General features: G+C 40.3%; 3 protein-coding genes across 7 annotated transcripts; 2 read left to right on the top strand and 1 right to left on the bottom strand.

Annotated features, from left to right (window-relative positions):
• Positions 1-4,010, top strand: LOC104450415. 4 transcript variants are annotated; one of them, XM_010064954.3, is made up of 5 exons: positions 1-190; positions 753-1,142; positions 1,547-2,760; positions 2,854-2,952; positions 3,511-4,010. In XM_010064954.3, the coding sequence occupies exons 2-3, from the start codon at positions 1,028-1,030 to the stop codon at positions 2,548-2,550; spliced, it is 1,119 nt and encodes a 372-aa protein (XP_010063256.1). In that variant the 5' UTR covers positions 1-190; positions 753-1,027; the 3' UTR covers positions 2,551-2,760; positions 2,854-2,952; positions 3,511-4,010. The 4 variants fall into 4 exon arrangements, with proteins under 4 accessions (XP_010063256.1, XP_010063255.1, XP_010063260.1 ...); XM_010064953.3 differs by having other exon boundaries at positions 1,547-2,952; XM_010064958.3 differs by having other exon boundaries at positions 753-1,146; positions 1,547-2,952.
• Positions 4,011-5,211: 1,201 nt separating this feature from the next.
• LOC104450413 (protein NOI4) lies at positions 5,212-7,813 on the top strand. The gene is made up of 3 exons (XM_010064952.3): positions 5,212-5,357; positions 6,741-6,923; positions 7,401-7,813. The coding sequence occupies exons 1-3, from the start codon at positions 5,352-5,354 to the stop codon at positions 7,440-7,442; spliced, it is 231 nt and encodes a 76-aa protein (XP_010063254.1). The 5' UTR covers positions 5,212-5,351; the 3' UTR covers positions 7,443-7,813.
• A 728-nt stretch (positions 7,814-8,541) lies between these two features.
• LOC104450412 (transmembrane emp24 domain-containing protein p24beta2) lies at positions 8,542-18,486 on the bottom strand. 2 transcript variants are annotated; one of them, XM_010064951.3, is made up of 12 exons: positions 18,189-18,486; positions 17,417-17,741; positions 15,626-15,766; positions 15,416-15,547; positions 14,989-15,201; positions 14,670-14,876; positions 14,208-14,555; positions 13,605-14,096; positions 10,794-11,003; positions 9,762-9,948; positions 9,551-9,658; positions 8,542-8,985 (listed from the first exon to the last, which is right to left on the bottom strand). In XM_010064951.3, the coding sequence occupies exons 1-12, from the start codon at positions 18,461-18,463 to the stop codon at positions 8,852-8,854; spliced, it is 2,772 nt and encodes a 923-aa protein (XP_010063253.2). In that variant the 5' UTR covers positions 18,464-18,486; the 3' UTR covers positions 8,542-8,851. The 2 variants fall into 2 exon arrangements, with proteins under 2 accessions (XP_010063253.2, XP_039171148.1); XM_039315214.1 differs by lacking the exons at positions 13,605-14,096; positions 14,208-14,555; positions 14,670-14,876; ... (3 more) ...; positions 17,417-17,741; positions 18,189-18,486 and adding an exon at positions 11,944-12,121 and having other exon boundaries at positions 8,579-8,985.
• Positions 18,487-25,026: the final 6,540 nt, after the last annotated feature.

Genomic DNA, 25,026 nt, shown 5'->3' with positions numbered 1-25,026 from the left:
CTCCAATCGTCGTGCTCGCGCAATCGGCGGAAAAAACCTCCGCTCACTCCCACTTCCACTCCCACTCTCCACGGTCGCATGTCTTCTCCACCGCCTCGTGCGGCGGAGGTGCCGGTGTTCACCGTCACCGGCATCGGCACTCGCATCGCCGTCTCCGTCGCTCCCACCATCACGGCTTCGGACTTAAAGAGTGAGCTCTCCCCTCCTCCTCCTCTCTCTCTCTCTCTCTCTCTCTCTCTCTCTCGTGTCTGTGCGCTTCGCGGGTTTCGGTTCGTCGGTCGATAGTGCCTTCTCCATCGAATCGATCGGATCGGTTTCTCCCGCGATGTGATCGTGCACCGGAAAGTTTCGAGCTCGATTGTGTAGCTCTCGGCGACGGAGGACGTGCGATATCCTTGAGACTTGCTGATCATCGAGATGAAAATCGAAGAGACAATCGTGTCGTTCTCTTGGACGGTCGAAACAAGCAGAGACGACGCGATGGATTTCGGCACTAGCCAGAAGGACTACAAAGGATCACTGATGAGAAATGCTTAATCACTTTGCTTAATCCTATGCTTAACCACTGCTCCCACTAACGCGAAAAAAATTGTGGGCGAAACTATCGAAAATTAAGCATACAGCACGTAAATATGCTGCATTGATCGTCTTTACTTTCCTTTGTAAGAAAATGGAATGATGGTTTGTTTGTGGAGAATGGAGATTGATCGGGGTAAACTAGTTCATGAGATGAGATTGATTTTGCTTTTCAGAAAGCATATACGTAGGGGGAAATGGCATTTTGATGGGGGTTAATTGCTGCTGCTCAATTGCATGAGGCGTCCTCTGAGGTCGGATGATGAAAGTGACAGTCGTGATGAACTCCTGAAGAACAATGCTGGTCGTTAAGTTTTCGTAATCCAATTTGGCAGGATATCTAGAGTCAATGCATTCTGTCGATGGAACTCAATGTCCGAAGTTTGACTTTGAAGAAACTTATTTTGCATTGCATGTTTTGTTCACTGCTGCATGAAAGGTGAAATCTCTAATGGATCAATTGCTAAACTGTGGCATTGATGGGTCCATGCTGTTGTGGCCGTTTACCAGAGATACAGCTTGCATAAATCTCATTGCGGGCTGTGGTGGCGATGGATTTGGAATGAGTAGGTTGAGCTTTTCTCTCGAGTGTTCCTCTTTTTTTGTTTCTTGAAGTATTACCTGAATGTTTGGTTTCCCTGCTTCTTCGATTAATTTCTAGCTTGCTGCAAGTTCAGCACCCACTAAGTTATTGCTGACCAAAAATAGGGATAATCAGTCAACTATTTTGCTTTGTATTTCATAAAAATTAGGGCCAATATAATCCTTACGTAAGGGCCATCCTATCTTTCATTCCTTTGGTTTTTAATGTTGCCCCCACTATCATTCTGGTTCTATACTTGAATTGCTCTCAATTGACAATACATGTTCATCGTCTTCACTATACTGCTGGAGTTTATTCTGCACTCTGCATCATAGTGCTTTCCATTGCCTCAATAATCTGACTGCACTCACTTCTGTTCTTTTGTAGGGGTCCTTGAGAGAGCTCACTACAATTGCTTTCCAGAAATAGGAGAGATAAGGGTTGATGGAGTGATGGTGGAGCGAAGGTCATGCCTCTATTACCTGCCCAATTCAATGCCAATAAAATATGCTTTCCAGGGAATTGAAGGGTCCTGGTTTATCCACTTGGATATAACATGTTTAGAAAGTTTAAGTCAGCCATGCTTGCAACACTGCATAGCTATAGCTGATCATGTCTCAGATGTTTGTGACACTGACCCTTTGAAATCTCAGAGCCTTCTCTTGCCCGATAAGATTCAGAGAATGGACAAATATGGAGCCAAGGGATCTCACTACAGTAAACCTCTATTACCACAGCTTCAAAGGGATATTCATGGTGCAAAGAAAAAGAAGAGAAGTAACCATAGATGGGAAGGTTGCTCTGAAGAAAATAGATCTAACGTAGTCGACAAGAACTGGCATTCTAGAACTGAAGAAAATCCATTTACTGGCATTCAGAGTTCTCCAAAAGGCACAAGTGAGGTTGCGCAACTGAATGAAAGGAAATCCAGCCCGCATAATGAGCACTCTAACGCAACATCATCAGAAGTTATATCAGTTGGTGGTATCATTAATAGATACTTTACAAATTTCAGTGAGGTGAACAGTTTTGGCAGCCCTTCTAGCCCTGATTTTCAGTCTAGAGCATTAAGACTACAATCGAAGAGTAAACTTAATTATAACTGCCCAAGCATTCAAGTGGATACTTCAGCAGAGTTTGCAGTTCAAACACCCCCAAGACTGTTGACTACCTTGTCTTCAACTGAGCCTAGCCCTGGCAGTTTAAGCAATTCTGTTAGAAGAAGCAGAGTTGGGAAATCCTTAATTATGGCCTCCCATAATTTTGGTACCCTAGCAACTCCACGAGAATCATTGGTTTCTCTGTGCAGATCCAGAAACAGAAAGCAGATAAGTCAAGATGATTTGCCCATAAAGTTTTCAGTCTTTGAAATTAGTGAAGATGATGAGTAAGGAAACTGAAGCCATCGGCTTGTACTGGCTTGGGTTGTTAGAAATGAAGTCCACCAACATCTTAAGCAAAGAAATTGCTATAGTGATAGTGCTAGTGCGTATGCAGAATTCAGATGAGTCATTTGTAAGAAGAAGAACTTTCATTGTCCTGTTGGCTTTTTCTGATTGAATTACGTTTTCATGGCCAGGACCTGTGATGAGGTTTTTGCAGTTAAGTTTTAAGATGAAACATATGTTTGACCCCAATGAGTAATTGCAAATATGGGAACCCAATTCTATGTTAACATATGTTTCTGCGACCAGGGAGTCAGCATAATCAAATGGCATGGTCAGGAGTATTGATTGGGAGGGGTAAATGTGGGGTACACTGCCATCAGTAATTTTGCTGACTTGGATAGAAAGGTATGCTGTGAATGTTCTTATGTGGCTCGTGGCATCACTGCAGCTGTTAAAGCTTTAATTTGAGTGCACATATTAACAGGGATAATTATGCCTGCAGTTAGTGTTGACTAGTCCCGTGATAGCCTCTCTTAGCTTTGCCCCTCCATATCTGTTATCTCTTAGCTGATAGCATTCCCACAATTCTTTGGAATGGCACACTGTTCATTTGTTAGTGTGTGATCAAGGCGGCACAGATGAATCGATCATGCATTGTTCGAGGAATGTCCAAAACTGAGAGATAACAGATATGGAGGGGCAAAGCTTATGCTCCAGTTAAAAACTTTTAGAATTAAACATTGGCTTTGTGTGCTTCAGTATCAACCGTAATAAAGTGTATGCTTCTAATATTGTTAGGTTCAAGTGCTTCTTTCTTCTTCCTCAGGGTGCAGCATTGACACTACTAACAATTTTTTATGAACAGGGATCATGAATCCTTTGCCAGTTCTTCCTCTTTTGCCTACTTCCTTGTCAAGTGATGCTAAACTTGACTGATCCTTATTTTTTATTTGGTGGAAACAGGAAAGGAGCAAGGTTTCTCGTGAACTGCAGCCCACGAGGTGGAATCGGAATAAGACATTGAGCCCTGTTTTTCCTTAGCCTGTCTCCAGCTGGTGCCCTCGAGGCACGCAGCTTGAACTGTCACTGAAACCTGTTCATGGAGGTACACTTTATATATTTATTTACTCAAGACATGGTGAATTGTGTTGTGGGCTGGGCACACAGGACCTGCACATTCGACAGGAATATGGTCAAGCTTTAAATGGCTTTCCATTAGTTTAATTGTCCATGCACGGTTGTCCTGTCAGAATCTTCCTGAATACACAGAATTCACAAACTCGGTCATTTCTTGTGATATGAGACAATTAGTTGTCCTCCACGGTGCTTTGAGCTCCCCTGCAGAGACCGAGAGAGGACAACCTTAGGTACCTGGGTTGCCAAGTGTGAAAAGCAGCAACATGACATCATATAACGATGCTGGGTTGGCTTTTACGTTTGAATATATTTGGTCTTTTAGTTCAGACTGTCTTCTCTTTCTTGCTTCATTACCCTTTCGGGAGAAAAATTTATTTGTCCGTTTCATCTAAACAATCCCGCAAAGGCCAGGACACAACTGCATCTAATTTTGAATATCTTTTTTTCCTTTTTCCCCTTTTTCACCCTTTTTTTGGTTGGTTCTTCGTATTCCGGACGTGCCGTGTCTTTCGTCTCGAGCCTTTCTTCCTCTTGTGGTTCTTCTCGTTCTGGGTGGTTTTTGGCCCCTTCCTTGAACGTACAGCGTGCGAGAACGGGAATTTGAAGACTTTAGACTACTCGAGCCGCGCTCTGAAGCATCAATGAGACGAGACTATTATTTGTACGACTACAAATATTCAAAGCACGGTTCGCAATAATGACAAGTCGTCGCCCTTACGACGTGATTCGTTCATCCACCAAACGTGAAAAGACTGGGCAAACGATTCCAGACCTCAAGTTGATAGGAAACGCTGGGAGACATTTCAAATTGGAGACAGTGATACGTGACGGGATGGTTTGGAATAAATTAATTTTCTTAGATTATCAAAATCGAAAAATCTTTCTCTTTTTATTGGATTAATAACATAAAAAATCTCAAAATTATTTATAAAAAAACCTAATTATGTCGATCGTGACATTGAATACTCCAGTTTTTTTGTACCAGTGAACTGTAATTGAACGTATATATTATATATAAGTTTGGATTTTTTCGTGGTGTAAAAGAGAATGAGGTAATTGGTTATGGTAAATAATTTTAAAAGATTTTTTGTGATATAAAAAAGAAGGAGATATATATGTTGGTGGCGCTTGCTCTTTTCCACTATCGGATTTTCAAAATAAAAATATCTAATGCATCGAACGCATCATGACAGGACGAGATATGTATATATGTCCGACACGAAACCAGCGCAGGACTCACTTTCCCATCCACCGTGCCATTCGCCAGCTCATCCTCTCCTCGAACGACGCATCGTCTCATCGTCTCCCCAGCTAATGATAGCGCCACGTCACTGGTGACGACGCACTAACGGCGGCACGGCGCGCTCCGCACGCCCCCGTTACGGGGGCGGAAGATGATAACGGCGTCTGACCGCGGGGGAGGGGCGAAAATTCCCCCTCGTGGAAAAAAAGGAGGAAAAAATCGGAAGAAAAAAAGAAGGGAAAACGAGAAAAAAAGAAAAAAGAAAAAGAAAAAGACCAACATAATTAAGCTTCACATGATGAGGGGTCCGTTTTTTGGACCAACTCATCACCCTCTCTCTTCCTTCTCTCTCTCTCTCTCTCTCTCTCTCTCTTGCTGAAGCTCGTCTTGTTCACCTCCCGGAAGCTCTCTCTCTCTAGGATTCATGTCGGTACGTAATCGGTTCTCGTTCTGGATTTCGATCGATCCTCTTCTGCGCTCGTCGTCGCTTCTGCTCGAGTTCCGTCGCATGATTATTCATCGCCTCGCCGGAGCCTTTTCCGGTGATGATCCGCGGCCGTTACTGTTACTTTTGTTCTTTTTCCCTTTTTAGCTGCCGTGTCGCGCTCGAGCTGAGTGGATGCTGGGATTGCCGTTCCTTTTTTTTATTTTATTTGTCTCGTCGCGCGCGTGGAAACTTTCTTAGGTCGAATCAGCTGATTCGTCTCTGATTTTGGGCATCTGCGGCGCCGATCGAAGTAGTTCGGGTCGCGGGGCTTTACTGATTCGGCTTTTTCGCGATTGGAAGTGACGTCAGTGGGATGTCGATCGTGTCTGCGAACGGCGTCTCGCTTTTGCTTCTTTTCCTTCGGTATGATCTCTTGGAATGGCGGCGGAGTTGAAATTGGGATCCCTCCCATCGCCAATTTTCTTCCCCCCTCCCCCGAAATCTCGTTTTTTCAGCATTTCTCACTTTGGAAAAATCTGGGTGAGGAAGTAGATTTTTTGGGAGATGATTGATTGGTTCGGCATGTTTTCCGGGTTTTGAAATTTTTTTGACTGAGGTGAGCCTGTTCGGGAGAAGATTATCATGCGTAATGGGGTTTGGTGGCGCGATTACTTTGAACGGAGGAAGCACTTGAGTTATGGCTTTTTTGATTGCTTCAACCTTTTTTTCTCCGAGAAATTAGGATGATCTGGTCGATTCTGAATCTGGGTCGCCATTTACGGCAAGCCTGAATGGTGAAACGAACTCCTCTACCTATTTATGTGATAGGACTGAGGATCATATCTGATTATAGCTTTCTAAAAAAGGAAACTTTATACTTGCATGCTATCCAGTTTCTCTAAGGGATTAAAGCAACCTGCCATGTATGTGAATCGTTGAAGCAGTGAATGTACCCTGGAGATTATTCGATCGAATGATCATTATTGTTTTTCTTAATTATAGAGAGAGGTACTCATATTGCTTTTTCTTGGAATCAGAATTGTTACTGCTTAAGGGCATCTTAACTTCTTTCAGATCCAGATTATGGTGCTGTTGGTTTCATTGTTAATTGTGAACGTTCTTATCTTTGCACTGTGCAGCTTATTCAATATAGCTATTTCTTCATTTGTCTAATTCAAGAAAGAGCTCCTCTGTATTCTAGATGATGTTTTAACATATACACCGTGTGGTCTAAGAAAATAAGAAGTTGTCCTGCTTATAATTGTTATCTTGGCTAGTTTCATTGTGCACCTTATTTAGTCCGTAGTCCCATATTTATGTTTCGTGTGGGGACTGAAGTCAGGTGTAGATTTTGTGCATTCAACAATCTGTCCCTTGTTCCAACAGGAAAAGGGTCAGCCATTACCAAAGTTTGGTGAATGGGATGTGAATGACCCAGCTTCAGCGGAGGGGTTTACTGTCATCTTTAACAAGGCAAGGGATGAAAAAAAGACAGGTGGCAAGCCTGAATCTCCAGCAAAGGCCAACCCTCAAGTCAAAAACTCTGTTGATCCGAGCAAACCTCCAACAGTAAGTTGTTTCTTAGGAGCCTGGGAACAAACTGTTTTATTCGTGTAGGATGCAGTAATTATTGCAGTCATTTGTTCTACGATAATCTATTAAGGTTGCAGTTTTGTAGTAGTTAACCCGTCTAATAATTAAATTTAAACTTTCTTACATGCTATGCTAGTCTGGATAGAAATGTAGAAATGGAAAATAGAAGTCTCAAACTTGCAGATAGGGTAAAAGAAATTGATTTGACAGTGTCATGAAAACTAAGCAGGTTGGGCACTACTTGCTCGTTAGTATTTGAATCATTCAAAGTGACCATCCGAAAGATATGCTATTATCCTTTACAGTGCGAGCAGGAATTGAATTTGAGTTGGACGCAATTGTCTGTGAACCAAGTCTGCTGCTGTAGATTTTATCTATTTATTTATTTTTTTTCATTCTCCCAAACCTTTGCTGCTTCGCTCTCTCTTACCGTGAATTCTTTGTCACACGCAGAAGAAATGGTTTTGCTGCATTCAGAGCCCAGCAGAATCTTAACTAGGTTCTCTGGCGAGGAGCTTCCAAAAGAGACGCGCGTTGTTAGGCTAAAGCAGCCCCAGAATGTTCACTTGAAGAAGATACAAACAGTTTAGAGCCATTGTTATTCTTGCAGGAATAGCTCCTCGTGGTGTAAATGTGGGGTTTGTGGAGATGAGTAAAATAATGACGCGTTATGCTTACTATAATCTATCAGCAGTATGCTTCTCTCTCTGTCTCTGCCTATGTCTCTCTCTCTCTCTCTCTCTCTCTCTCTCTTCCTCTGCTTAGTTCTATTGTTAATTTATTAATTGTCTGCTTTCTGTATTTGTGAATTGGATCTATCTGTGAAATGTCTTCGCCTACTTTCAATCTGGTTTAATTTATTGTTATCCATCGTTGTTGAAGGCATTATAGATACGAGCTTGTGACCCTTTCCTCTATCATCAATCACGCTAACGGATGTTTCTGGTTGGGGGAACAGCGTGAGTCATAGCCATATGCGTTTGTCATTTCTCCTTTTATAGGAATTAAGGTGTCAACTCCCCTAGACATGGGAAAGGTCATCTCCACGAATCTTCTGCGTAGGGATTGTTCAAATGGCAATTTCGAATATTGGTAATCATGTTCTCATAAGGAGAAAGGCACAATCTTGCCCTTCTTCTTTGTTTTAGGAAAGGGCAGAGTCTTATATCGACAATGGAAGTGACAAAAATGTCTCTGATGTCATGCATTCCTCAAAGAACATGAGTTTGCAAAATTTCGTGCATGTGAAACGACGATTGCGGTCATGAACCGGCTTTATCTATGGCCTTTTTTTCCATACATCATTGATGTAGTCGATTAACTCTACACATTCATACATCATTGATGTAGTCCATAAAATTCCACAAATTGGTAGGATCGATCGACGTTCCGCTTTTTCCTCTCTTTCTTTTTCCTGCAACTGATGTGAATGACATGGCTCTAATATCCCCCCTACTAATGGTGCAGAAGCTTCTTCCGTTACACAATGTCACAATCACCGCCAAAGACCAAGAATGAGACCAAGGTTCCAATCCCAGTAAATGCAATTCCAAAACAGTGGAGCTATGGCTGTCCGACTTACCAAACAACAAAATAAAACAAAGCTCTCTTCCTCACATCTTTTCCTTCTCTTTGCTTCAATTTGATTCGAGCTTCACTCTAGTTAGGAAAAAGTTGTAATTGTCATTAACTTAACTATGGAACCTAGTAGAATGCCCAATTTTTCTTCATGGCCTGACGCATTCTGTTTTTTCACCTCAAGGTCATCTATCATATCACCGTTTCACAAAGTAAACAGTTTCCCTGTCTATACATGTCTCTATGGATATTAAAAGAAAGAACCGAAGACTGGCGTTGGTAACAAAAATCTCTGATTAATTTAGCGTCATCTGACAGTATCAATGTTAAACTCGAGAGATACCAAGCTTCCTCTCAAAAAGGCGGCGGAGAAGGTAAACTTGGAGAACACTCGCCCCGATAAGTGCTGCTGACTCGAAGAAAGCCTTATGGACTGCCCTTCTGCTCATCGCGTCGTTCACTGCGATCACAAATCATCATAGAGTGAGTATTCATTGAACACAATATCTATGTATTGTCTGTTAGTGAACACAATATTTAATAAGCAAGGTCATCCCCATTCCATTTCGTGTGGCAATCAGACACTTCAAAACATCTAGCAGAAAACACAAGTAAACAAAACCCATGACCGTTTGAAACCCACTACACCAAGCAAGTATCTTCTTTTTTGTTGCCTGCTTTTTTTTCTAAGTCCGCCTCTTCAGCTGCTGCCAAGTTAGGAAGATTTTTACTATTTTCAGGATCATAAACAATATAACCGATTAGTTACGTCAATCCGATGGATAAAAGGAGCTTGTCAAAGGCTCTAGAAATAGCTTTTAACTTGTCTTGTGAGACAGCTACTTCTGAAGGTCTTTTAAGAGCAGAGGTTGTGAGAACCTTTGAGATTTAGGAGATAACAGGAGTCGAAGCAAGCTATAGTGGTCCACTCAGCATTAAATAGGAAAGTTATTTCCATTAGAGATGAAACAGGGTTGGAATCCACTGCGAAAAATAGCAAGAGGACTTGACATAAAATATCTTACCAATTGCTTGACGCTCAGTCTCAGCCTCCAGCCAATGCTGCTCAAACTGAATGTTGTAGAGAGCCTCCTCCAGCTTCCCTATCTGTTCCAACAAGGGGTTGAAATGCTCTGCAGATACATTCACAGCAGATAAAAAAGAGTCACACACAGTATATTCTGTAAAGTTTGTCAGTTCAAGAGACAAGAAAACAGAAAAAAGGCAGAGTCCTACCGTCCTTTGCATGCTGATCGTAGAATGTAAAATGGCCAACGTGTACATCAAAGTCGATGGTTTCATGATAAGGAGACTTGTTAGTAAAGCAGAACCGATGAACACCCTTATGGTGAGCCACAAACTCAAATTTCTCACTGATCTTGTCGTGAAAATCTTGAATCTGTTCACCAGAAGGTCCTTTCACCTGACAATGTCAAAAGTTGCAAAGTACGTACAGTTATCTAGGTCATTATCATAGGATTAAAGATCAATAAGAAAACTATTGACAGAATTGAGGAATGTAATAATCAACATATGATTTTAATCTAAATCATGTCCCGACAAACATGAAAAAGGAAAACCAACTATGCATATGTGAGATCTAGTCGAGCCATCTAGGCTGCCAAAGGCTAACAAAATTCAATGAAGAATTTCCTTTAGGAAGATAATCAGCATCCTTTACAAAAAGAAATACATGTGAGTACAGTACTTCATATACATTACATCTGATCCATTAACTATGTGCTATAAGAAGCCTCACTTGCCTACTTTCTGAGATGAAGTGCATCCCAATATACTTCAGCGAAGTAACTTCCAATTGATCACCTCAGAATTACCCAAAATAAGAATTGATAAGCATTCTAACACGCCTATACTGGCTTTGCCCTGTCTATGTCCTGATCCAAGAACCAACATGCTTTCTATCCCAGTTTTCAAGTAGGGATACACAGTGTCACATTTGCTGAAAACAGTCACAGCAATACCTCGTATAAGGCAGCACAGACAAATAAGAGGTTAAAAAAATCAAACAAACAATCTGGCCATATAAACTGTTTGACTACTTCCAAGCAAGGAGTTAACTGAGTAAGAATAGAGCAAGACATGACGGTCATCCTCAGAAACAAATCATCAAGGAATCGCCAGCATTCAATGAGTGCTGAGCACAACCCCAGTTAAGTCAATGACATGAACCATTGGACTTAGGATGCACTTCTAGTTCTTCAACAGTCACCACAATAAGTAACTTCTCAAACAAAAGCTGAAGCTTACCACAAGATCAACACCTTCTTGACTGTAATGCCAAGATGAATCAGATTTGATCACCACGAACGATGCATGAACAGTATCCCCCTCATACTGAACATCATGGGAGAAGCAATCTTCCCTATCAATCATGAATCTAATTCCAGATACCGCATGTAGGGATAGAAATAGCCCCAGAACCACAGTCAACATATAACCAGGTGCTTGAGAATCCATCTGCAGATTGAAAAATCAGCATGTTAATCAATGAACCAAAACAAGATGATCATTCTTTTGCAGTTTCTTACAGCCAATGCACAACCAGAGGGTGAAAAAAGAAGAAGAAAAATTGAAGTCGTCAGAGGTGTTTGAGAGGACTTTTCAACCCCGGCTTCTAGCTTTTAAGAGGTGCTTATTTTCCAAAAACTATAGCGGTTAATATAAGCTTATTTTCGATATCAGTCTATATGCACTTAACAGCTTATAATCCTTCATCCTGAAAATAAAAATTGATTACTCAACATTGTGCAGTAACTTCTTACCAATGCCAAATCCTTGCACATAGCAAATTTCTAAAAGTACAACACATAAAAATCACTCAATCACTTCTGTGGCCACCACTACAGCCATGCACAGGACAACAAGGCTCTAAAGCTGCAACGCCCAAAAAATTTACAGCCCCTCCACACCCACATTGCTTCCTCCCTCTCTTTTGCAAGAGAGATCCTCTGAGGCAATTGACGAACTGTCCCCTCATTAAAACAGCGATCGAGAACAGCCAAAAACCCAAAGAAAATCACAAGGAAGAAGCAATCCCATCTCCAGATAACAAAATTAGTGCCAAGTTTCGATTTTTTTTCTTACCACTCCCTCGAAATACCATTCCAATCATCACCATACACATGCGCTTGGTCGACGTTCACACAGAACAAAAACCCCTCTTCGAATTATCAACAAAAACCGATCTTTATCGACGGCAGACCTCGTCCCGGATACGAATCACAAGCAGCACACACATCCCATCACAGTCGATTTCAAGATTTCAAGATTCTACTATTTCCCCACCGAATTTTCAGAAACCAAACAAGAAGTCAAAAGAGGCCAAAGCTGAGAAAGACAAAAGAGAGATCGCGAGAAAGGGTAAAAAACAATTCAACAAAAGCGAAGAACGCCTTGCCTTACGAATCGTGAACGACTCTCTGACAAAGAACTCGCTCCGAGATCAGGCGATGACTTTGTCGAGCGATGCGAAGGGAAGCAAAGGAACCCTCGACTTCGGATTTCAGTCTGTGCAATCTGCTCGTCGAAGCAAAGGGAACCGCTCCTCCGAGTTCTGAAAATGAAATTTCAGGAGGAAGTCAAACCTTAAATTTAATGTCTTACGACAGTTTACAGTGCGGTCGTTTTTATCGAAACCTGGTAAATTCTTCTATTTTGCCCCAACCTTTTTCGTCATTTATTTTTTTGGATCCAGGGAACCCACCGCACAATCGCCAGCCGGGAGTAAAACCTTGGGGAGGTACGCAAGAAACCACCACCCACGCACCTCGGGCAAGACATCACGCAACACTTCAGCCTCCCTGCTTCGCAGGGTTTCGAAACTGAGACCTCCTGCGTGGAGTCCAGCAGCCCTACATTTTTCGTCATATTTTGTAGTCGAAATTTCTTGCAAATTTACAATGTAAAATGCATCCTCTTTTGTGGTCTTATGTGAACAATTTATTAAACATTCTCTTGTTAACAGTTTTTGGGATGGTTTGTGACTTTCAAACACACCATGTTAAGCAAAAAGCATCCTTGCAAATTGATGGACATGTTCTCAATCACATAAGAGTAAATTGACCGCAAACGATGTTAATTAAATTTACTGATTTATTTTCCTTACATACTAAACTCTAAATTTACCATTGTTAAAAATTATTAACTTCAATTAGAATAATACAATATTTTTCTTCAATTAAGTTGCTAATTGGTTTTGCATTACTAATTCCATTTGAGTTAGTCAATTCCTATCTTTAATAAAAAAAATTATCTTAACTTTTACGATATTTTATTTATCTTTCTCATCAAAACCTTAAATGTACTAACTATTTAGTGAAGTCACTAAAAATTTTAATATGACTTATTAACTTTTTGCTGCCAAATATACGTTGGCAATTAAATAAAAAAAGTTGATAAAACATGAAAAAAAATGGAAATTAATTTGAATTAAAGTTGGTAAGCACAAAATAATTAGTAATATAATCTGACAAAGTTAAAAAGTCATTCAAATTTATGTTAGTAATTTCGTATAAGAGTAAAATTCAAAACATTAGTAAGTTATATGAGTAAAAGTTGGTAAGATAGTTAAAAAATTGTTAATGTGCAAACTATAAAAAATAAAAAGATTGTTAATTTTATGAAAGCGTTGATAAGATGCAAACAATTGACCTAGAAGAAATGTCATCGGTTTCTTTTTTTAACTAACGACTTTCTTGACATTTATTAACACTTACTGAAATCAACCAATATGAAAAAATTTCACACTTTTTTTTTTCCGCATGGACAATAAAATTCTGCGGCTAGAAAAAAGGAATAGTGATAAAGGTTGCTTAAGATTTTTTTAGCCCAAAGATAAATTGTGACAAAAGTTGCCTGAGATTTTGTTTTCCACGAGCAGAATTGACAATGTAAATTCTTTTGTCATAAGTTCTTCCATTTGATGTAAACAACAAAAAACCCCATAAAATTTTTGTTCTACAATAATCATAAAAGCCAAAACCACAGGAATAATCTAATTTACTATCAAAAGGAAACAAAAATTGTGCAGGCAGACACTGCAACCACAATGGATGCAACTGTTGTAGAAATTGGCATCTTGCCCTCATCCTTCCTTAGAATGCCATGGTAGATTGGCACATTGATAAGAATCAGAACTGCACACAACATTGCTTGCAGTGACATTGAACCGAAGAACCCGGCACCCCCAGACACGAGCCCCTTCACTGCCGTGCCGAGGAAGCAAACCAAGTTGAGCAAAGCGAGGGTGGTCAATATGGTGAACATCGGGGACGTGGCCCCGAACTCCATCATCTCCTTCTCGTACCGCCGCGCGACTCCTTCTTCGGCCACCTTCGAAGTGATCACGAATGCTGTCTCCGAGAAACCCAGCAGTTTCACCACGGTGTCGATGACGGCGAAGAGGTAAGAGCTAGTCCTTTTGTAGAGCCACATTCTCTGGTCGTTCCACCAACCAAGGAACGTGCCGCCAGACCAGAGGTACTCTGCCAAACTATAAGCGTACTTGGAAAAGATGACGTATCCAAATGGAATAAACCATGGGCTCGTAACCTGATTCATAGTAACACAGGCTTAGCTAAAAAGGACCATGACATTGTCTTGTTGAATGCCAAGCAATTGAAATGGGAAAACAGTAAGATAGAAAGATTAGTAAACCAATACCTCTGGAAACAACGAAATGCCTTTCAGGAGGCAAAGTGAGGGGATGATAGTGTAATAGAGAGTAGGCAAGCAATTAGGAGCCCAGAGGCAATAGGTGAGATAGCACATCGTGAGGCCGGGGCTGATCCTCCCGACCCCGTGCCATGCTGGGCTGTACCGGGACAGCAAGATCTGGAGATCGCCCTCTGACCATCTCTTGTGCTGCACGAGCGACTGGAGCAACGTGGTCGGCACGATGCCTAGGAATGCATTCCTCTTGGGGTTGAAGTAGACGGATCTCCCTCCTCGGTACTGGATCGATAACCCTGTGATCACGTCTTCCACCGGACAACCGTACTTTAAGCCCATCTGTCCGAATCATAGAAACGAATCTTTTTTAGGCCATTTTCTCTCCTTAATCTTCTTAGATTGAACAATAGCAGTTTCATTGGCATCAATTGACAATACTACGCAATACTAAACCTCTCTTCCCCATTCAGTGTTCTCCTCATAGCTGCAGCTTGCAAGTTTCTTGAGCTCTTCTGGTTTATAAATACCTCCATTTTGTTCGATTCCGCTGTTTTCACTCCATCTGCTGATCTTCTTTCCGCAAAGAATGTCTCGCCTGTGAAAGCACCCGCTTCCAATATAAAGCACACCTCCTTGACCATCCAAGCCATGAAATTCCACCTTCAATGCAATCAAAGAAGAGGCGGCCAAGAAGCTCAACTAAATTGATGCCAAATTTCAAAATGACGTGCAAATAATATAGGAAGCTCCGAGACTGCGAATGTCCACTCACCTCAGAAATCACTCTTAATGAACTGCTATACTGTTCATTCCTGGTGACATTCTCGAAGCTTTGCGGGAACTGCACGTAGGCGATCTCATCCCCTCTTTCTTCATCCATGAAAAAGCAAAGTGCGTCTTTTATCGACTCTGAGTTGTTCGAGTACATGTCACAGTCGACATTGAGAATGATCCTCCCGTTGCTTATAGCTGATGACACCCTTATCTGCATTTTCGGACAGGTAACGAATTCGGCCCTTAGAAGATTGCATCACATGATGATATCAGCATAAGGACATTGAAAACCATAGCATGATGATAGAAATGCAAGAACTCCGAGACCAAACGTCACAAAAAAAAATGCGTCTTAATGCAAGATCAGCGCATGTATTCACGGTTTCCATGTCCTTTACTAGTTCTACCGTATGCGCGCACATTACCAGCGCATTCATGGCTCCAGCCTTGAAGTTATGAAAATATTGCGGTCTCTTTTCACGAGCCATGTAAACCAGTGTAGGCAGCGCATTGCCTTCGGCATCCATGGCCTTCCGGGTCGTCCTATCTATCAGTATCTGAAACAACGTCATCGGCAGATAATTAGCATGAGAATTTACAAGCTATTATGCTTAGCTGATCATAAGTTGATGTACCTCAAGAAACGTGTCGTGATCGCGTCGAGAACTATATGAATCCCATTGAGAGAACTCCTTATGTTTTGAGCAGATATCCTCGGAGATCCGGCCGAGCTCGTGGGCGGTTTCAATCCTATTCTTCATGTCTTCATATAATTTCTGATGTCGAAATTGAGAGATATTAAGAATAATTTGGATTTGAAGATTGGCATGAACCTATGCCAATTTTAACGAAGCGCTAGTGACAGAACATGATTATTCCTAGTAACCTACAAGAGAACTAATTATTTCCTTGGAGGATGCTGCTGTTCTGCTTTCCAAAATTGGTTTCTCAAAAAATTGGTAAGTGAAAAAAAAAAAAAACTGGTAAAAAAATGTATTAGTTGTTAAATTAATGGGATAAAAATTGATAATTCTTTCTAATTAAAGTTGACAATTTCTACAAAAGTAGATAAATTTGAGGTATTGTTGAATGAGATGTGCCTATGCTAAAAGACTCACTTGATGAGACTCTCCTAGATTGAAACGTAAGATTTCCTTTTTAGTCCAACAAAAGTTGGTAACTCACTTTGTTTTAGTTGATAATTTGATACGAGAGCTAATGCATATGAAATGTTAGTAAGTTATGCAAAGAAAGGGAAAAGTGTCAAAAAAGTTATAAACCTATTACATTGATGTCATTTTAGTCTTCAACCATTTATTAGTGTCAATTTAATTCTAAATTTTTTTATTTAGTGTCAATTCAGTCATTCTGGCTAATTTTGGCTAGATATTATTGGCATGGATGTCAACTAGCCTACATAGCACTATTGACGTTAACGTGGACAATTTTTAATAATATTTTAATATTTTTCTTTTCTTCTTCTTTATTTTTCTCACATTCCTTTCTTCTTGCTTTTGCTAATGACTGCCCAACGGCCACACGTGATAACCAGGTTGGCTGGCCTCACTTGGCCATAGCGAGGGCAAGCCTCGATGAGGGTCGGCCTCACCAAATTTGGCTTGGGTGAGGGCTGACCTTGCCAAAATTTGGGGAGGGGAGCCCTCATAGGGGCTGCCTTGGCCTAGGTTCGGCCTTGCCCACCTGACCATGGCCAATGGCCTGTCACCAACAAAAGGAAGAAGAAAAGAAGGAGAATTTTTAAAAAAAGAAAAAAGAAAAAAGACAATCGAAAAATTATTAAAAATTGTTTACGTCGGCTAATACTATCTGGTCAAAATTAGTCAAAAGGGTTGAATTGATACCAAGTTGAAACGTTTATGTCTAAATTAATATTAGGTCAAAATGTTTAGGATTAAATTAGTACAAATACAATAAATTTAACATTAAATTAGCACAAATACGATAAGTTTATGACTTTTTTGAAGCTTCCCCCGCGCAAATAAAATTAAGGAAACTAGATCAGTATGATAATTGGCAAATTATGAGAACAAGTTGATAATTTCATCAAATCATTAGTAACTTACCAACAATTTACATAAAAAGATAAGTCATCACTAATTTTTTAACACTAGTTTTTTTTTTAATATTTACAAATATTTATTAAAATTAATTGGCACTAAAAAAATCCGTATTTTTGGGCACGGAACGGTAGAACTCTTCTCTCTCCTTCAGAGAAGTTTTCTCGAACTTTACAAGCCCTAATTTTTATTGGGAGCGTTGAACTTTCAGCCCTGAATCCCCCAAAATTAAATTTGGCCACAAACATATTTATATTTTTCACTGATAAGAAGAAAAAGAGAAAATAGACAATTTACCACTGTTGATTAAGAAATGGGAAATCAACGTGTGAGAGAGACTATATTTACCTTGATAGCCGACAATTCCTCATTTTCACTATCGGCACAAAGTTGATCACTGGACGGTGATCGAAAAAAAGCCGCTGGCGATCTGGGCTCCACCATGAATTTTCGGCAGAACGGAATCCAGTGCTTGGCAAATTGAGAAGCTTCCAATAGAGCGTAATAGGTGATGTCCGAACCAGCATCGTCCGAAAGATAGATGCTCATCTTTTCCGGTGGGTAATCATAAGCCATCGCAGATAAGACCGTATTGATCACCATCATCGGCGGCTCGATGGCGGGGTCCGCCGTGCACACAAATATGTCCACTCCAGGGAGATCCTTTTCATACCTGCTTTCGTTATTTTCCCCATTTTCGCGCAAGTTTAATAATTACCAACAATTGATAATGTTAGAATATTAAATATTAAAATCATACATCAGCTGCCAATATAGTTTATGCTTTCAAAATATATATATATATTTTTTTTTGGGATCATATATATTATAGACTCCATATTTGACCATAGCTACCGCCTAACTAACGTGGGGACTTTGCATCATCCTAATCCATTCAGAACCAGGGGGACTCGCTTCATTCAATTTTCAACAGGTGAGCTCTTCACTCCTCTGTCTCTAGGTTAAATTTCCAATGCTCGACGTCCGTTCAAGGAGCAAGCAGCTGCCTAGAATCATGTGCTTCTCTCAAACTCATGATTCCAATTATCGACCACGACTGAATCGATGACTGTAAACATTGCTTTTATGTTTCATGGCGAGGAGGGAGAGAGAGAGAGACCTGCGAGAGAGCCGATCCTTGAAGGTGCGGCGATAGATGAGGCTCCAGCGGCACGCCTGCGTGAGGACCCAGTAAAGGCCGAACCACAGCTCGGCGGCGAGCAGGCCGAACCAAACCCAGATCGGACCGTGCTCCGGTTCGCTTGGCACATGGCTTACTCTGTAAGCCCAGATCATGCATATCCCCAGGAATATGGTGCTCGCAAACACCCTATACACCACCGTCCCTCTGCCCCTTGTAGTCTCGAACAACGGAATATACCCCTCACCTCCCATCTCTCTCTCTCTCTCTCTGCACTGATGATTTTCATCGACTCGCATAGACATTTTATTTATAGGTATATAGACAACACATGGGAGTTCAAAACTGCCCATCCAGAGTCTTTGACCATTATTTAATCTTATTTTACAATCCACAAACTTCAGCTGGGGAACTTTTCAAAAAGGAGGAGAGATTACTATATAGATTAATGGCAACAGTACAGACTATATCGATCGCATGCGGATGCGTTTTGAAGTTTGAACTGGCGCTGGTCCCGTTCATTATTTCTTTTATAAAATGAGCGCCCTTCACGTTACTGTTGTCTCTTTCTAGTTTGGGGAGCTGGTTAGTCGTTTTCCACATAGATGGGCGAGCTAAAGTTGGCGAGATTTGAAGAAGGCAGCCCGAGCTTGCTTACCATTTCTTGCCTTTGCCCATGTGATCTGAATCGAACACGACATTTCCCGCAGAAACTGGCGGCGTCTTCTTCCTTCGAACCAAGAGAAAAAGGCTCATTCCTTCTGAAGGAGATTCTTTGCTGCTACATGTGGAAAGGATTGACCTAGCCTCTCACGATGCTGATAAAACCGTGTCACTTCTTGCCCTCTCTTTCTTTTACGATGGAGAGGGAGGCGAGTAGTGTCGGCTATCTCCTATGGATGTTATCATAAGAGATCTCAGATCCTCGGTGGGAATGTTTGTTTGAGCAGTGGATATCTGCACTGCTTTCAATCCAAAGATATGAATCGAATTCCTGACCTCGTTTGTTATGGAACTTTCCGTTCAAGCCACAGATATCCACACTACTTCCGATCTAGAGATGTGAATTGTACATGTGACCTCATTCGATAAGAAATTTTACATTTGAGTTATAGATATCCATGCTATTTCGGATCCAAAAACGTGAATCATATTCGTGACCTTGTGAAAAATCAATTACTCCTTTATCACCATCACAACTACTTTATTGATATGTGTCATATTTAACTTATTATTCCTAAAATTTCAACCTTTAATTGATGAAAATGTCAATTTCAATTTTTTTTTCTGTGAATGTGTGAGTTTCATTTTTTTTTATAAGTCATAATCTAGGAATAAATTTTAAAAACTTAATGAGATAATCGTTAAGAGAATCCGTCCCTTAAGCTTGTGAAATGGGTAAGTTTTGATTGAGCTAACCTAATTATTCTTATATTTCCCAAGAGATTAATATCCAATCAAGTCGATTTCATCTAAGGAGACTGAAAAGGAGCAATCTTTGATGTTGAAGAAAATGAATTGGGGACTTCCAACTTGGTCAAACTAAGGAACTAAAAAAATGTGAGAGTCCGATTTGAACCAACTTGATGTAATGGGGTGACACGCTGATTCCGGCTTACGTCATCTTGACCTCATGGCGTGGGGATTAGTTCGGGCTTAAACCTGCGTATTAGTTTATGATGCATTATTGATTTTTCTACAAGACTTTCAAGTCATTGGCTGCCAGACACGGCGGCGTCCGACATTATCATTATAATTACTAAGTCAATCCAAAGCGATGGATTCTCAATTATCCCGCGATTTAATTTAACTGAATAATAATATAAAAGAAAAAGATATTAATTAGATCAAAAGATCATGTCCCAAGAAAATAATTGTATATCTCAAGTTTCGTAACGACATCATTTAAATAGTCCGGCTTATAGGGGTGATTGATATCGGGAGGAAGAGATTCTTGATTTAAAAATTTGAAATCTATCCGGTTAGGGACAATTCTTAATTTTTATAATTGGAAATCGGGTAGTATGTATAAGGAACTGACCAAGAATCGAATCATTAGACTCCAAACCAGTTTTCGGGTCCTTGACATACTTCTTCTTCTTTTCTTTGCGCACCAACTAAACTCATGGGTGTTAGAGAAAGAGTATCGATGAAAATACCATATTACGTTGAGTGGGTTGACTTCAAATCTCTTAAGTGAAAGCGGGAATAATTGAGAATTAAAATTTATTGTTCTTAAACTTTGTTTTAGTATAATTATAATCCCTAAACTCTCATCTTTATATGACCATTCTTTCAATGTGATCCCAATTTCGAAAGTCTTCTGAATAACTTTTACATTATTATGTCGGCCATATAATCCAAGTGGGGATGCAGTTTAGTTATGTGCAAGAACTGTGACCTAAATTTATATGCAATTACAATTTTCTACCAAGTATTTGCATAGATAAGATTTGAAATCCTGGTAAGAGGACATCGTTGGGTTTCTTTGCTTCCGATTACACTCAACAACTCACAACATTCGGCCTTTATAATTTCTTGTGAAATGATCTCTCGATCTCACTAGAAATACATAAAATCTAATAACAAGAACTTAATTGGTTAAATTACTCAGGTATAATTACAAAGAACAAACTCCACGTCAGAAACACTTACTTAAATCACCATCTCCTTATCTTCGGTGCACCAAGGCACACGCATCTTGTTCAGAGAGCTCCTCTTTAAATGACTTTGGATCCATTTTGTTCTACGGATTAAAAGTCAAGACATATTCAATAGTTTTGAAAACACATTGGGTATTAATGTCACATGATGAATTGGAAAACGTGAGTTTGAGTCTCCCCTATAATATTTTATACACACACGTTCAATAATTTTGGAAACACATTGGGTATTAATTTCACATAGTGAATTGGAAAACATGAGTTTGAGTCTCTCCGATAATATTATATATATGTATGTATATGTGTGTGTGTATTGATTTAATCATACGGCTTAAAATTGGCAGTTCTAACCCTCTCACCGAACGCCCAACTTGGTTCGCATGCAAATCAGTGCTCATCCTTGCTAACTTGTAAGACTATTGACAAATCACAACTATAGTATCAAAGAAATTAAGAGAAATAGTGAAACGTATATATTAAGTAAATGTCCACCAAAAGAAATTAATAACAACTATGTCGCCAGAAACATCAAATATAATCTCAAACTCATTATTAATCAACCTATCAAATGTCCAATTAGAAAAGCCCACTGAAGCCAAAAGAACAGACTTGAACACGACCGAGGCTAAAGGCAACCTTTGTTGCTCCTGATGAAAAGCGCGCCGTGGACAGGTAAATTAGGCAAAGGCCACAAGCCCACCGAGAACCATTTGCCCCCAAAACTTAAAGTCCATGCCAAATATGATCGAAAGAAAATGACACAAATGATTCATGAACTTTTGTCCAATATATAATGTGATATCTAAACTTTTAATTTATTTAATATGTTCATTAAATTGTGACCTAATGTGGAATGTGATCCCTCAATTTTTAATTATTTGCAATAGCTCATATTGGTTAAGCTTTGAAGATCAAGCCTTTCAACTTGAAAATTTGGTTAGCTCAAAGTCCAAAATGTGAATTATCGTTCTATCCATATCAGAAGTAAGTCTAACTCAGGCTTGGATCTTTTACGTCGATCTCATCCAAAATATACACCTAGTCCAAGGGGACTTGACTTCTATATGGGAAAGAACTTATTTAACATAGAGTAATACTCGTAACATGCATACAGTTCTAAAAGCTTGTATTTTATGTTTCGATATTTGATGTGAAAGGAGAAAAAAAATTTTTTTCGATGCACAGCTTCGAAATAGTAACTTGAAAACTATGACGCCTCAAATATCAATCGTTGAATCATTTATAAGCATCGACGGAGATTCCTAGAGTGAGCAAGAGAAGGAGAACAACGTCTAAGAGAGCCTCTCCTTGAACAAATATTGGTACACATTATTCTAAACGGCGGCCTGAATAGCACCTCGGTGACGAACATCTTGGCCCAAGCCCATCGTCCTTCTCTCCTGGCCTTGGCAAGTGCACGGACCAGTACATCCATATCCACCCTATGCACCCGAAGATTGTAGCAGCAAACACCTTGTGACCTATTCTTTTCCCACCAAGTTTCTTGGTCTCAAAGAGAGGAAGGTTCAGCATTTTGAAAACTTATTGGGAAAATGCAAAACAGTTTAACTTACTTCCGAGGTTACGCTTATTGCTTGATTTGCGTTTATGGAAATCACTCCAACGTTCGATTTTCTTGTTGATGCGGTGAGAAACAAGCAAATATTTTCTCCGAAAAGGAGAGAGAGAGAGAGAGAGAGAAGATGAAGAGCCTATCGCTTGAAAAATTGCAAAGACGAGAGAGAAAGAAAAGAAGGAAGAGAGAGCGCGTGGATAATCAAGCCCTTGAAAAATTGAAAAGATGAGAGAGAGGGTTTGAGCGGAGAGCAGGTGAAGAGCCTATCACTTGAAAAATTGAAAAGACAAGAGAGAAAGAAAAGAGGGGAGAGAGAGCGCGTGGGTAATCAAGCTCTTGAAAAATTGAAAAGATGAGAAAGAGGGTTTAAGTGGAGATAGGCATTTATTATTCCTTATGTCAGTGGTTTGCTAGAGGGGAGAGAAAAGAGCATCCGAGCCCTTCCCATTTTTATTTTTCAATTTCTACATATTCTAACTCACGGACAAATGTTGCTTTTTCAGTGGAATATGCACGCCACGTCAGCCGATGACGTGGTGGTTACTAACCACTGAATATTTTCTTGGCTGGGACGTGCATCCCGTGAGCTGGACTTGGATTGGGCTCGATGGTAGGTGGCAGCGCCATGGCCATTAGGACCACAGCCAACTTTCTCTTTATGGGTGGATTTTATCACGTATTATTTGATGACTTTCGTTAGATGAATTTTGTTAAAGAAAAGGGCTTGATACTTGTTATGAAAAGCTTTGTAAAGCGTTCACGCCACAAGAATAAAGTTAAGATATTCAAAAACTGGAAACTACTATTAAATGACTTTTTCTTTTTTGCTAGAATTACCTTTAAGGGTGCGCATGGTAGTTGTTTTATTTGTATTCCAAAATTATTTTTCAATTCTAAAAATAAGTTTGAAATAGATTCATTTGATAATATAATCATAATTTTCTATTTTTAGAATATTTTTTTGTCCAAAAATAAATTTGAAACAAAAATGAAAAATCAAAAGTTTTTACATTTTGATTTTGGAATAAAAATAAAAAATAAAAAAAAATTTCTCATCACTTGTCCTTACTACTAGCCCACCGTCCACTCGGCCACCGGCTGCTCACCCATCGCCCGTCGCTACTGGCCAGCCACTAATGCAAAAATGCTACCTTCAAATATATTCTCATCACTTATCCTTACTACTATTCAATCGCCCACTCGCTCGCCCACCTGCTTGTCGATCACCTGCTCGTTAGCTGCTAGCTGCATGCCAGTGGGCCTGCTACCCGTCCTTCCCAGCCTACCGACGCCCACCGATTTGAGGTGTTTGATGATATCAATTCTATTTTTTTTTTAAATACAGCCTGTTATAATCGCTCTCTCCAAAGAAGGAAACGTTTCTCAAAATCCAGGATCGCATTGCCAACTTTGGAGTATGGACTAGCTGTGAATCACTTACCTAACTTCCACACACGCTTACCAAAAGGAAAAAAATCCTTGCGTACTTGGTCAATATCTCTATCCATTTACATGAAACGCTATAAATAGACAGGTATTCTCTGATTCACTTGTCCATTGATGGATTGGTTGGAGGGAAATCAGCCCCAAAGGCAAGATTCTGCCTTAAAAACCAGTTGACCCCTCAAGAAGAGAGTATATGTAGTGATTGTTGGGCCACAGCGGCTTCTGGTTCGACACTGAGCTAGAGAGGATGGCAGGTTTCGAGGATGGAGGTGTAAAGTCGGCTGAAACTGTCCGGTAAGCTCCTTGCCCGTCACCGCGAATAGCATTACATTTCTTGTTGAAACTCTCTCTTTGGTGGGTTACATTTTCAAATGAATCTTGAAATTAAATGTCGAGATTATGACTCTTGAGCCCTCGCCTAGGTGAGGGCCAGCCTCCCCAGGCCAGATCGAGCAAGGTTGGCCCTCACCCAGGCCAAGGGAGCCCTTGCCGGGGTTGCCCTCACCCAGGCGAGGGTTGTTCTCACTCGGACCAGATCCATCGATGTTTAGGATTTTTTTTACACTTTTTCTAATGTTTTCGCAATAACAATGTTGTCCTAGACTTAGTGTGGTTTTTGTTATGGTTTCTTGACCGAACACAATAACTTACCATGCAGGAGGAGTCGGAATAGATGATGATAGCCCCATCGAAGAGGTGCGCCTCACGGTTCCAACCACGGATGACCCTTCGCTGCCCATCCTGACGTTCAGGACATGGGTTCCCGGGGTGGCCTCATGCGTGATCCTCGCCTTCGCCAACCAATTCTTCAGCTACCGATCTAATCCACTCAGCATTCTGGCGGTTGCAACACATATTGTTACACTTCCCTTGGGAAGATTGATGGCTAGGAAACTGTCTTCGAGGCCGATCCGGGTACCGTTCACGGGATGGACATTCTCGCTAAATCTAGGATTTTTTTATATGAAAGAACATGTGTTGATCACCATCTTTGCCAGCTCCGGGACGGGTGGAGTCTATGCCCCGAGCATTATCACAATTGTCAAGGCTTTATATCATATGAGCATTAATATTGTTAAATTAATGTTTCAAGGTTTAATTTGGATGACGATTTATTATATCAAATTTTATT

The sequence above is a fragment of the Eucalyptus grandis genome, chromosome 6 (assembly GCF_016545825.1).
Source record: "Eucalyptus grandis isolate ANBG69807.140 chromosome 6, ASM1654582v1, whole genome shotgun sequence".
Taxonomy (NCBI): domain Eukaryota; kingdom Viridiplantae; phylum Streptophyta; class Magnoliopsida; order Myrtales; family Myrtaceae; genus Eucalyptus; species Eucalyptus grandis.
The sequence above is the reverse complement of the archived record's forward strand: the minus strand, read 5'-3'. Positions and strand labels throughout refer to the sequence as shown.

Excerpts from the sequence above, each read along its gene's own strand:
- LOC104450413 (XM_010064952.3), top strand. Across the intron at positions 6,924-7,400 it reads ATCCGAGCAAACCTCCAACA|AAGAAATGGTTTTGCTGCAT; the intron begins GTAAGTTGTTTC and ends TGTCACACGCAG.
- LOC104450415 (XM_010064954.3), top strand. The coding sequence starts at position 1,028 with ATGGATCAATTGCTAAACTGTGGCATTGATGGGTCCATGCTGTTGTGG. Across the intron at positions 1,143-1,546 it reads TGGCGATGGATTTGGAATGA|GGGTCCTTGAGAGAGCTCAC; the intron begins GTAGGTTGAGCT and ends GTTCTTTTGTAG.
- LOC104450412 (XM_010064951.3), bottom strand. The coding sequence starts at position 18,463 with ATGGGAGGTGAGGGGTATATTCCGTTGTTCGAGACTACAAGGGGCAGA. Across the intron at positions 15,548-15,625 it reads ATCACGACACGTTTCTTGAG|ATACTGATAGATAGGACGAC; the intron begins GTACATCAACTT and ends ACGTTGTTTCAG. Across the intron at positions 8,986-9,550 it reads GACTGAGCGTCAAGCAATTG|TGAACGACGCGATGAGCAGA; the intron begins GTAAGATATTTT and ends TTGTGATCGCAG.